We start from the raw sequence: 12,823 nt of genomic DNA, 5'->3' as shown, positions 1-12,823 counted from the left end.
TCTTTTGTAAATTAACAATAGTTTTGTTTTGCCTAATTTATTTTGTTCTTTTTGTTTGGTTTTTAATATTTTTAGTTGGTTAAAATATAAATCAGTATCTTAGTTGGAACTCGTTTCATTTTTGTATTTATCTTTTAGATGTGTTTGTTATAGGTTACTCTTGTTGATTTGGGATGATTAAACAAATTTATTTTTAAAATACTAATTGATATAGCTTGATATTTTATACACGCAGTTGATCAAAGGTCATTACTCCCGTCTATGAAATATCAATATCTCATGGTGAATAATATATTTAAATTTGTAAATGAGTCTTTTATTTTTTCACATTTTCACAAAAATTATATTTTTATTTTATACCTGTTACGACTAGTTAAATTTTATTTTATACCAAATTAGTTACAGCTAGTTAAATTAAAGTAGTGTAAAAATTTATTTGATATGTATATGTGTCTATTAATCATATTTCTATAAATTTTTACTTTATATATTCCTAAAAGTTTAATGTGAGCATAGAAAAGGCCAGGTAAGTATACAATATGGTTCTTAATTTTATGTGTTATGACATATGATATATATAAATAAATGCATGCAAATTCCCGTGTTAAAAGCAAAGGTTGTTTGTTGTATATTATAGTAGTTGAGGATTTTGTGTTTTTGGTATATAATTTTAAGGTGAAATTATTCAACAAACATGAAAATTAGATTAGGATGAGAATACAAAGTTAAGCGATAAATGTAAAAAAAAAAGATAGATATACGTAAAGATGAAGTTTGTATTAAACTCGAAAAGTAAAAAATTATATAAAATAATTATCGACGATAGTTGTCTCTCTCCTCTACGATATTTAATTTTTTCTTATTTTTTGTCAATAAAATAAGCTCGTTTTGGTAAATTGAAAGATCTAGTTTGGCAATGTAAAAATAATTAAGTCATTGTTGTTGTAGATAGTTGGACGACATGATTTTATCAAACAAGGCAAAAAAAAAAAAAAAAAACATCGTAATTACTAATTACATAGGAACAAATAATGTAATTAATTATAAATGAATATTGTATGTCTGTATTATTATAAAATGTCTCGAGAGTCTTTGTACATAAAAGTTAAAAGATTATCGTTTGCGTTTGAAACACTTAGTTCAAACTTTCAAAAAGTTATAATTTGCCTCTTATTTGTTGATAATACCTTGAAGGTTATTTGTATAATTTAATTCCCTTCAATATATAGTTGAATAATATATATATAGAAAAAAAAAACTCTCAAATGCTATCATAGTTTTTCAAATAAAGTAATTCCTCTCACGTGTAAAATCAAAGGAAATGTTCTTTCCTTTTGGATTTTTAAATTATTTAAAATCTAATGATTTAATTTAAAGAAAATGATTTCAAATTATTAGAATTTAACTCTGGCCAAGGCTCAAGTGTTTAAAAGAAGAAAATTAATTGAAAATTTTAATTGAGTGTAATTGTGCAAAATTTTACAAAAAAAAAAAAAAAAACACGTTCATAGAGGTGAACTTACATGTATATTGATTTATACGAATGTGATCAAGTCTATAGTATTTGACCATACGATTGAATGCACATAATTACTTTGAAGAACCAAAATGCGTGAATGTTACTAAAGTTATGTTTATATCTTCAAACGATCGAAGTCTTTAAAATAATTTAATTTTCGAGAGTGTAAGAAATCGAACAAACAACTACCATGGTACCTATACTCGTATTTTATTTTTTTATTTTGATTTTAACTATACTCATATTTTATTGTCGAATTATGTTAAAGAATTAGTTATTTTTTTAATATATATCACAATTTAGTAAAATATCTAACAATTTAAAATTCCAACAATTTCAAACTCAGTTGTGTGTAATTATAATAATGTATTTTTTAAGTAAAAAAAAAATAGATTGTTATAAATCTATTTCTGTCTATGGGATAGACAAAAATATATCACAATCTTTGTTATCTAGCATGTGTATGAAGTTGAATATGATGTTTTTAATATTTTTCAAACCATTTCTATCACTATATATAATATATAGTGGTCTATATTTGTGTATGATAGATGATGAGAATCATCTATTTTTCTACCGATTTCTTATCCCAAATTACTATCCAAGAATTTTAAAATTCTTACTTTCCATTATACACTTGAAGACATAATAAATTGAAGTTCAAGAAGATGAAAAAGCTGAAATAGAAGATGGAAAATAAAAAGAATAACATGTATTAAACTATACATTGACTATTTGAGATAAAAAACAATAATAACTCTGTTGTTATTTGTCCAAGATAGACAAAGTAGACCGTGATAAAATTAAATTATAATTAGAAAATCTTGATGAACTTTTAATTACTATTGTGACATTTACAATCACAATTAGAACATCTTGACCTTTTAAAATAGACAAGGAGTCAACGTTTTAACGACATCATATTCATCTCTCTAGTCCAAATGAACTCCAAGAGATCAAACACAACCACTGTGTTGCTAATAGTGTTTCTCCATAATTAAACTTATCTAGAGGTAGAATTCTTTTTGTTTCGTGCCTCAACGGTGTTCTTATAATTATTTCAATATTATTCTTTTAGGTTTGAAGATCGTAAAAAGAAGAAAGTAGAAAAAGAGATAGGTAGCCGAACAACATAGCTAGAAAGAAAGCGAGAATTTATGCAAATACAATGAAAGAAACATTCGGTTTTTTATTGGAGAAGTGTAGGCTCGATTGGAGTGAGCATCGACTGTAAATACGGATTGATTTCGATGCGGATTGATTTCGATGGTCTATTTTGGATGGTGAACAAACGTGGGTGTATCACATTTGGTTTGAAGGTGAAGAAGGATAACTCCATAACGTGTGAAAATATTTTTTTATTATACAAAAAGTAAACAGTTTAAATTTTGTTTTATATTTGTAAATTCACAAAGAACCAAAACAAAAAAAAGAAAAAGAAAAACCCTAGAGAGGTGTGTATTCTTCATTTTATCAGTTTTTACCCATGGCAGCCGCCATCGCCACCCAATCAAGTTTTTTCTAAACCTAACTCCTTGCGGCAGCCACACTCAAATCCTGAAATTGCAAATATTTTGGATCAAGACGAGATTTCAAATTCATTTTGATTTGAAAATTCATTCAAATCAAAAGGTTCCAAGCAGTGGCTTCAATGGCGACAGAAGCACCTACGCAAGCTCCATCCGAGGACTTACAGTCCCTCTCAGTCTCAGACGCGAAAGTTCAGGAGCCGGCTTGTTCATCCAACTCTTCAAACCAGTATGAAGTTTTTGTGTTTGACACTTATTGTTTTCGTATCCATTTCTCCCTTGATTTGCATCTGAATTGGAATTTACATGACTTGTACTGTATTTTTCTACAGATTGAGTTTGGAGGAGAAGTACCAAATTGTTAGAAGTGTTGGGGAAGAGTGTATTCAAGAAGATGAGCTGCGGAACTTGCTTGATAAGAAGCCGGAACCAGTGTGCTATGATGGGTTCGAACCATCTGGGAGAATGCATATTGCTCAGGTAAATTTTACAGGAATCTTTGAGTTGGGTCCTTAAGTTGTTGTATTTCAATGAATTGTGTTGCGTTTTAATTCGAAACGGTAGCTATAGACTAAGTGAATTGGGTTTTGATTTTCTGTGGCAATCTACCCTGTTCACAACATGAATTTCAGCAGAAAAAAAAAAGGGGACCAAGCAATTTTTAGTTTAGTCTAAAACGTAATGGAAATTGAATAATTTCCAAGTGAGTTTCCCCCACCCAAGTGTCCGTTGAATATGAATTGCTGATTTATGTGCCTTTGTTCCCTTACACAGGGAGTGATGAAGGCAATAAATGTCAACAAGCTTACTTCTGCTGGGTGCAGAGTGAAAATCTGGATTGCAGATTGGTTTGCTCAGCTCAACAACAAAATGGGGGGTGATCTGAAGAAAATCGAGACTGTTGGCCGTTATCTAATTGAGATATGGAAAGCAGTTGGGATGGATCTGGAAGGAGGTAAGGTTGAATTTTTGTGGTCTTCAAAGGAGATTAACTCTAGGGCAGGGGAATACTGGCCCCTTGTAATGGATATCGCTAGGAGAAACAAGCTTCCAAGGATAATTAGGTATATATTTCTGAAAGGTGCTCGTTGTGTACTTATGTTTAATCTGCATTCTGCAATAATATTGGCTCATGGTTTGCTTCCTGTCCTCCATCCCCCCTCTGCAGGTGTAGCCAAATTATGGGAAGAAATGAACAGGATGAATTGACTGCTGCTCAAATTCTCTACCCATGCATGCAATGTGCTGACATTTTTTTCCTGAAGGTTTTTTCTCTTTCAACTTTCATGTAGTTTGTTGACATGCATTTTTCTCCTCATATCATAAGGAGACAAAGATGTCACTTGGTATGAATGCTGCATAATATATTTGTGTGGCAATTAAAAGTTCATGGTGATATAGGTTGTCTATTTCGTTATATGCTGGAATGTACGGCGAGATTTTAATGATTTTTTGTTAACCAGATGTTCCATTCCATTGCAACAGGCTGACATCTGTCAACTGGGAATGGATCAACGGAAAGTAAATGTCCTTGCAAGAGAGTATTGCGATGACATCAAGAGGAAAAACAAGCCTATCATCCTATCACATCGTATGCTCTTAAGTCATCAGTTCTTATTAATCTTGCTGATGCTTGTGATATTAGCAAATTAATGTGATGTCAATGGTGGATGCAGATATGTTGCCGGGCTTACAGCAGGGGCAGGAGAAGATGTCTAAAAGTGATCCATCATCCTCTATATTTATGGAAGACGATGAGGTAAGGCATTAGAGGGGAAATTGAGCATCCCATGTGTAGAGGAAGTTAGGGTGGCGGTGCAGTTTTGCTAGCGTGTAGGTTTGATAGATCTAAATAAGAATCCCAGGTGCAGAGGGGAATAAAAATTACATCTTTATTCTTATGATTGTGTATAGTTATAGGCTGACTTGACCGAGTGTTTGATTCTGAGGCTAGCTTGTGATATTGTAGATCTGTTTTCTAACTTGTTCATCTGGCCACATTAGGCAGAAGTGAATTTAAAGATAAAGAAAGCATATTGCCCTCCATTGATCGTGGAAGGGAATCCATGCTTAGAATACATAAAGTACCTTATTTTCCCTTGGTTCAAGGAGTTCACCGTGGAACGAAATGCAGATCATGGTGGAAATAAGTAAGTTTGAGGAGATTTATAAATTTATTCTTGTTTCTTTCTCCTCCTATATCACGATCCTAAATTTTAGTTATAAAATATGCTGTGACCTCCTATTCATTTATTGTTTTGAAATATTGCAGGACCTTCTCAACCTTCGAAGAATTGGTTTCTGACTACGCAGCAGGAGAACTGCATCCAGGTGATCTCAAACCAGCGTTGTCTAAGGCTTTGAATAAGATATTGGAGGTATGTCATTTCTGCACAATATTATTCCATGAGTACATACTGTTATTGGAATTGGTTGTAGTCATCACTTTGCTTTACTACAGTACAATACACTATTATGGTTTTTGTGCAAACAATCTTATTAGATCATCATGAGTACCTAATTGCAAAATGCAAATTGGTCTATGATGCCGTTGGTAGAGACTAGAAAGCCATAAATAACCATCAATTCAGTACTTTGGAGTTTGGCTAGTGCTAAGTCAACCGTTGTGTCTTCTCCTCCTGACACATATGGTTTCTTTAGCATTTATTCACGTTCTTGCAATTTCATCTGACGAAACGTTAAACATCTAAGCATAACTTAAGAAGCTTCATATTTTCATGAAAATACAAACAACTTTTCAGTGAAAAGGGTAGTAATACAGCTAGGAATTTACTTGATTCTTATTACCCTCAGCTACCTATAAAGCTATGATTGATTTCATTCCATCTGCAGCCCGTACGAGATCACTTCAAAAATGATAGCAATGCCAAAGATTTATTGAAGAGGGTCAAGGTATGTGTTTGTCTTAACGACTCTTAAAATTATTTTGGCTAAATTACAAAGAGTGAACTCACTTTGCCATTTGCTTAAAAATACTCATATTTTTCAGAAGTTGTAGTATTACTCTTGATCCATAAATGTCTCGTGACTACTCCTTGGATTAGAAATCCATTAATTTTTTTTTATGAAAATTGGGCAATAGAATGGTCTGGCCATGACCTAGAAAAGAAATTTGGAAAGCCACATGTATAGTTTTGAAATATGTATGTAAATGGTAATACTGCAACTTTTAGAAGATTTGAGGTTTTATTGAAGTAAAGGCAAGGTTTAGTGGTACTTTTTCATCCATTATGCACATGGCCCAATTCCCTGGGTTTCCACTGTGGCCTGAACTAAGAAGATTTAAGAACTGCTCATTAGAAATTAATTCTCAAATTCGAAATGTATTAATTTTACCTGTAGGAAAATTTATCTAGAGCTGTTTATCGTGTTATGCAGGCGTACCGAGTCACTAGGTGAAGAATGGTCCTATTTTCTCCTGCCCAATTTGTGGATGGAACACCTACCCCCAACCATTTCAACAGGGAAATTATTGCGGATTTTGTTTTATTTTTGTCCTTTTATGGTCAACCTACAAATTTTAAGCTGCTTTAATATTTGAATGCGGATAGATATGTCAAGCTCCAAAACTCATGTCACTTCTTGATGAGAAACAAGCAAATGAGAAGTTCGTATTGAATGATGAAAAAAGGACTTAATGGATAATTCCATCTTAAATGAATTTTGAAGTATGGTTTAATAAAGTGCTATATTTTTATTTAAGTAATCTATAATTTTGGCAGATGTGAGAGTCATGTTGTAAATTTTGGATTGCAATTTTTCTTTTAAAGTTTAAAGACGCGCGTATAGATTTCTCAGGATATAATCTCTTATCCACAGAAGTCCAAATTAAGGACTTAGGATTTTGTTTCATTTGTGTTATCAACTTTCTAAATATTACTGACTTGTTATTAGCTTTAAAAAAATGTGTATAAAGTAAACAATGTAATGTGGACAATGTAAACACCCTTCTACAAAGAACTCAGCCCAACATCTTTTAAGCCTAACGCCAAAGTTAACTTTTAAAAACAGAAAACAAGATGGTCGTAAAAGGGACCTAAACTAAACAATTCAGTAATTCTATATTTTTATATTTCTTTTATAATCTATCTCAACTTTTCATATTTATGAGTAACTTCATATTACTCAATTTATTTTTCACAATAAACTTTACAACTCTGGATAAAATGCACCCGATTAAAAGAATGTCTAAGCAATTGAATTATTTTAAGATTGACAACTTTATAAATGAACATGAGAACATGTGTTCTCAAGTATATGTTTCCACAATCATACTATGATTAAAATTAATGGTACATTTGGAAGGACTCTCTAAATCTTGTACTTTTTTTTTTTTTGTTATAAACACTTTTTTAAACATTGAGTCAATCCAAACACACTTCTAGCATCACAATTCAATGGCAAAGAGCTGGTACTCACAGATTGATCATTACTTCAACAAATGAAGCTATGCAACCTCAACTCTGCCCTGTGTTCCTTCGAACAGTTTGGTAGAAGATTGATCTACGATGGCTAAATCCTGCTATTTTATTAATCTATAAAATAATAACTTCGATAAAATTCAGCTACATTACCACAAGACAACCAAGCATAGACTAAATTATTTAAACGATCAGGTTTCCATGATCAAGACCAAAACTTGGAGCAGAGATCTCATTCCCATTCAATTGTTGATGGAGGTTTCGATGTAATGTCTTGAACAACCCGGTTTACGCCTCGAACACTATTGCAGATTTTTCTCGACACATTATCCAGGAACTGGTGCTCAAAATTAAACCTGAATGGTCAATATCCCAGACTTTATAAGAGATTGAAAACAGATTATTCAATCAATAAATATACACTATGATGCAAAAAAAAAGAAAACAACAAAGAGGGAGTTGAGGCATAATGGAACATCATGCAAGAGTCCATGAGCATGGAGCGGAGTGGGGGAACATATTCAAGATAGAAAATACGAGAAACTACCACCAGAGATTATAAAATGCAAAGAATTTAGTTAGTTTCTATTGAAAGGAGATGTAGAACAAACACGAATTAACAAAAGCTACATCACATGGAGGCCTACATAGTTGTACTAATTTTGTCAATTTAACTTTGCATCCCCACTTGAAGCTAGGAGCAAAATACAGTATTCAACATAGTTTCGTATAGTGAACAGGGTCCAAGGATTTTTACCAATCTGCAGTCATTCCATCTTGACTTGTAACAGCTCTCAAAGCAACAACATGAGAATGGGTCCTTTGATCACCTTGAACTCCAACTGATTTTATAGGTAAAAACACTGCAAATGCCTGCCATATCGAATCATAAAGCCCAGCATCCTTGATTGATTGAATAAAAATCTCATCAACCTGCAAGGATAATTACAGCAAACTAAATATTTTTTCACAAACTGGAAAAGCAACAGTTTTGTCTCCAAACAACTCAAAGTTTTGTCTTACCTGGCGAAGAACTTCTAATGCATTGCCTTCTGTTACATCGCCCAACACCCGTACAGCAAGGCCAGGCCCAGGAAAAGGATGACGCTTTAGAAATGCATTAGGAACATTCAATATTTTCCCAAGTTGGCGTACCTTAAGAAATGAATTTTCAAATATCAATAAATACAGAATGTGATATAAACCAAAAACAAGCATTGTAAAAGGTCAAGACCATTACCTCATCCTTAAAGAGGAGTTTAAGTGGCTCAATAAGTTTCAGTTTCATGTCCTTGGGAAGTCCTCCAACGTTATGATGACTTTTGATTGTGTGGGAGTGAGTTTTTCCAGATCCAGGTGGTGGGCAAGATTCAATTACATCAGGATACAATGTGCCTTGGACCAAGTATGAAGGCTTCTTACCAATTTTAAGTTCTAGGTCATGGCCAAATGAATCAAAAATAGAAATGAATTCCTTTCCAATTATTTTTCTTTTAACCTCAGGATCTGTGACACCTTTAAGCTTGCTAAGAAATTGGTCAACTGCATCAACACAAGTAACAGGCAGATGTAGATCTCTCTCAAAGGTTTCCATAACACGTTCTCTTTCTTTATACCTGCCCCATAATCACAAAGGAACAGTAATAACACTGAAATCAAGATTCACAGTTATAGTTATTACAGTAAATAAGAGAAGCATGGGATCCAGTGACCTCAACTTCATGGAGAAATGACCACTGAGCGATCATCCCATGAATTAAAAAACAGGCCAAAGTACGTATCATGCAGTTTTCCTCTTCTTTTTATAGCATAATAATATAAATAAAAGTCAACCAAAGTCTTATTTCAGGATATAAAGTCTAATTTTGTACCTCAATAGACCATTGTCGACAAAAACACAGTGAAGCCTATCCCCAATTGCCTTATGAACAAGAGTCGCAGCAACTGTTGAATCCACACCTCCTGATAATGCACATATGACATGATCGTCTGGACCTACAGTTTCTTTGATTATATTAATTTCTTCATCTAGTAAATTCTCCATCTTCCAGTTAGCAGTAATCCCGCAGACATCAAAGAGAAAATAACGCAACGTCTCCATTCCTTCTGGTGAATGTGTCACCTACACAAGATACAACAAGTTAAACTTCTCATATTGACAATACCTGATCAGTATGCCACGAATGATCCCCCATCAGTTCATCACTTAGCAAGATTAAATTATGCCAATCCCCCTTCCCATTAAAAAATTGCATTATTATACATCTCAAGCTTACAATAATAAGTGATAGAACATAGTTATCAATCATAAAAACACTATTCTTCAACCAGGGATATGTTGGCCCAGCAAAATTAATTTACAAAAGCCACAACCAACAAACCCATACATTGCAGAAATCTGAGAAAACAAAAATCTGGGTTGAAGATGAGTACTTGAAATCAGTTTACAAGTAATCCACTGAAGCCACATAATAACTTTTTGATAGAAACAACTGTTTTCATTTAGAAAAGAAAAAAAAAAGAATCCAAGGGCATAGAAAAAGCCTGCAGAGTTTTCAACCAAGATGAAACCTCATCAAAGACTATAATGTTTTGAAAGCGCAGCTCCGGTAAAATGTTTATATTTTAGGTGAAGCCCAAACACAGGTCGTCCATTTCATAAACACAACGCAGGTTCTATCTACTCGACCTGGTTTTTTTTTTTTTTTTTTTTTTCTGGACGAGCTATCACACACGCACAAAATCCGAAGTTCAAAAAACACAAACAAAGTTGAGGTGGAAATCTCCGGAATCAAAACAAATCTGAGGTCAAACTTCAACCTGAAAAAAAATGAACATTAAAGCAAAACAAGAAACAAGAAACGCACAGAAAAAGAAAGTAGGATTCCAATAGTTAAATAACAGAGTACAAAGTGCAAAGTTCTAAAAAAAATGAACCCCATTACCTCCGGATGATACTGCAACCCATAAAACCTCTTGGAGTGATTTTCCACAGCCGCGACTGCCCCTTGTTGACTCCTTGCCACCACCTCAAAACCCTGAGGAAGTTTCGCCACCTCATCTCCATGGCTCATCCAAACAACTTGCCGGTCTCCAACCCTCTTAGTCCCATACAACCCATTAGCCTTCTCCACCTCAATCTCCATTCTCCCATACTCCTGCTTCTCCCCAACCTCCACCACACCTCCCAACCTCTGCACAATCAACTGAAGCCCATAACAAATACCCAAAACATAAACCCCATTCGCCTCCGCCCACTCGACAAACCCAGAAGCGAAACTCGGGGAATCACAAGCATGGACAGAATGAGGGCCACCAGAGAGAATAACAACTTGTGGGTTGAGATCAGTGATGGCTTTAAGCGACGAAGTACCCGAAATGCAAAGAGAAAAAACAGAGAGGCTCCGAATCCGACGAGTGATGAGGTGGGTGTATTGTGAACCAAAGTCGAGAATCAAAACCAAATCAGACTTGACTTCTTTAGGGTCCATTGATGGGAGATGGATTGAGAGAGAGGTTGAAGAAGGTGGCTGCTGTAGCAGAGAGAGTGTGACCAATGAGACGGAGAGCCAACGGTTTGAAGAAAAATCAGAGAAAGATAAAATTAGGGTTTAATGGGGTTTGGTTTGGCGGGAAGCGGGGGCCATAAATGACGGTTCGTTATAGGGTTGAGGCAAAAGGGCAATTCCGTATTTTTCCAAACGGAATCTTCTTCTTCTTATTAATTTATATACTAATTAACATTTTCCGGAAGATGAGGTTTCTTTTTCTTTTCTACATTTATCATCAATGGAGATTAACTTTTTCCCTCTAAAATAAATAAAGGTTGAGAATATTATCATATTTAATTCAAACTAAAATGTTCTTTAAAAAAATTATTAAAATTTGCTTTTCCTCCTTGAAATTTACTTTTACCAAATCAATATTTCATCATTCAATTTTGATTCGTAATTTTAAGTTATGTTTGTACTTTAAAATTTTGTAACAATTTAATTTATATCATAAAATTAATTTTAAAAAATTGTTAAAAATAGAATATTTGAAAAATATCTCCCTTCCTAAAAAATAAATATATTTAATTAATTTTGTTTTTACGGTTTTCTCTCGTGAAGTTTATTTTTTTTAAAAAAAATTATTTAATAAGATTATTTCTTTTAAAAATCGAGGAACTAATTAAAGCTTTAATATTTTTTATAAATTACATAATCTACGTTATAATATAATAAAAAATGACTTCAAATTGTATAATAACTAAATTGTTTGTTACAAAATTTAAAATATAGAGATTAAATAGTTACAAAAGTATTAAAGAAAGCAAATAACATTTTTTTTCAAGAAGAAAAGCAAAATGAAATGATTGGATTGAAAAAGTATATTTACATAGTTGGAGATAGATTTGGATTTTTTACTTATAATATTGTTCTTTAGAAAATGCAAACTTTAATAACGAAAGATTCCCACATATCTTTGCATTTGAAAATGCAAAGGAAATAGAAAATAGAAAAAATAATCTCAACCATTTAAATATGCAAATGAACTCTCCACCATAAATCACGCCTCTAAGATATATTTTTGGCATGATTTATCATTGTGGACGCCATACTCTTCAAAATGATTTATGATTTATCATTAAGTTATTCAAATTTACACTTCCATACGCTTACGATTCTTATAAAAAATATTTAGGTGCTAATCACACCGCATAGAAATAAGTGCAATTTAGGTCAAATTACAAAATTGACATAATTGATTACATTTGACCGTTTGGAATTTGTACTTTCCTTTAATTGAGTTTAAGTTTTTTTTTATTAATTCAAGATAATTAAATTTAGGAATATTTTTCAACTAACCAATACTAATTAAAATATAGTAAAATTTTATATTTTATCAATAATTGAATAACGGTGTATGTGATCGATAGAATTTAAAAATTTTAAATATTTTGTAAATATTTACTATTTGGTGATTTTTCTATAAACTTATTTAATTAATTAAAATATTATAAAATTTAAATAAAGACAAAATAAAACATTAATCTCGAGAGAAGAATATGTTAAGCAAAGTCAATTATATATAAATAGTTATTTCACTCCATAACGGACATAATCCAACTCAATAAGATAGAAAAAATTCAACCTAATTTAGAGAACAAAACTAACAACTCAGTCTAATTTGGATCGAGTAGTACATATTGAATGTGTAAAACAAGGTTATTTGACTAACGGATTTAAAATCTATATTATAATTACATCAAATTTAAGAAAAAAAGGACACTAATAAAAAAATTAAGATTTAATGGTCCATTTAATTACAATATTGTTTTTTATATAAAA

General features: G+C 32.4%; 2 protein-coding genes across 2 annotated transcripts; one reads left to right on the top strand and one right to left on the bottom strand.

Annotated features, from left to right (window-relative positions):
• Positions 1–2,931: 2,931 nt before the first annotated feature.
• On the top strand, positions 2,932–6,775 carry LOC101218148 (tyrosine--tRNA ligase 1, cytoplasmic). Its single transcript, XM_004143856.3, has 10 exons — positions 2,932–3,277; positions 3,381–3,528; positions 3,823–4,112; positions 4,217–4,313; positions 4,534–4,639; positions 4,725–4,807; positions 5,053–5,198; positions 5,321–5,426; positions 5,902–5,961; positions 6,448–6,775. Exons 1-10 carry the CDS (start codon positions 3,171–3,173, stop codon positions 6,466–6,468), a joined length of 1,164 nt encoding a protein of 387 aa, XP_004143904.1. The 5' UTR covers positions 2,932–3,170; the 3' UTR covers positions 6,469–6,775.
• Positions 6,776–7,270: 495 nt separating this feature from the next.
• On the bottom strand, positions 7,271–11,118 carry LOC101217911 (GMP synthase [glutamine-hydrolyzing]). The gene is made up of 6 exons (XM_004143855.3): positions 10,436–11,118; positions 9,362–9,612; positions 8,731–9,106; positions 8,514–8,645; positions 8,248–8,423; positions 7,271–7,846 (listed from the first exon to the last, which is right to left on the bottom strand). Exons 1-6 carry the CDS (start codon positions 10,979–10,981, stop codon positions 7,723–7,725), a joined length of 1,605 nt encoding a protein of 534 aa, XP_004143903.1. The 5' UTR covers positions 10,982–11,118; the 3' UTR covers positions 7,271–7,722.
• Positions 11,119–12,823: the final 1,705 nt, after the last annotated feature.

Source organism: Cucumis sativus, chromosome 5 (genome assembly GCF_000004075.3).
Source record: "Cucumis sativus cultivar 9930 chromosome 5, Cucumber_9930_V3, whole genome shotgun sequence".
NCBI lineage: Eukaryota > Viridiplantae > Streptophyta > Magnoliopsida > Cucurbitales > Cucurbitaceae > Cucumis > Cucumis sativus.
Note: the sequence above shows the minus strand (reverse complement) of the source record. Positions and strands in the feature narration are given on the sequence as shown.

Bases quoted from the DNA above. Each gene is read 5' to 3' on its own strand.
- LOC101217911 (XM_004143855.3), bottom strand. From the start codon at position 10,981: ATGGACCCTAAAGAAGTCAAGTCTGATTTGGTTTTGATTCTCGACTTT. The intron at 8,424-8,513 runs GTAAGACAAAAC...TTATCCTTGCAG, and splicing joins CATTAGAAGTTCTTCGCCAG to GTTGATGAGATTTTTATTCA. The intron at 7,847-8,247 runs GTAAAAATCCTT...TTGACCATTCAG, and splicing joins GATGGAATGACTGCAGATTG to GTTTAATTTTGAGCACCAGT.
- LOC101218148 (XM_004143856.3), top strand. From the start codon at position 3,171: ATGGCGACAGAAGCACCTACGCAAGCTCCATCCGAGGACTTACAGTCC. The intron at 4,113-4,216 runs GTATATATTTCT...CCCCCTCTGCAG, and splicing joins AAGCTTCCAAGGATAATTAG to GTGTAGCCAAATTATGGGAA. The intron at 5,427-5,901 runs GTATGTCATTTC...TTCCATCTGCAG, and splicing joins CTTTGAATAAGATATTGGAG to CCCGTACGAGATCACTTCAA.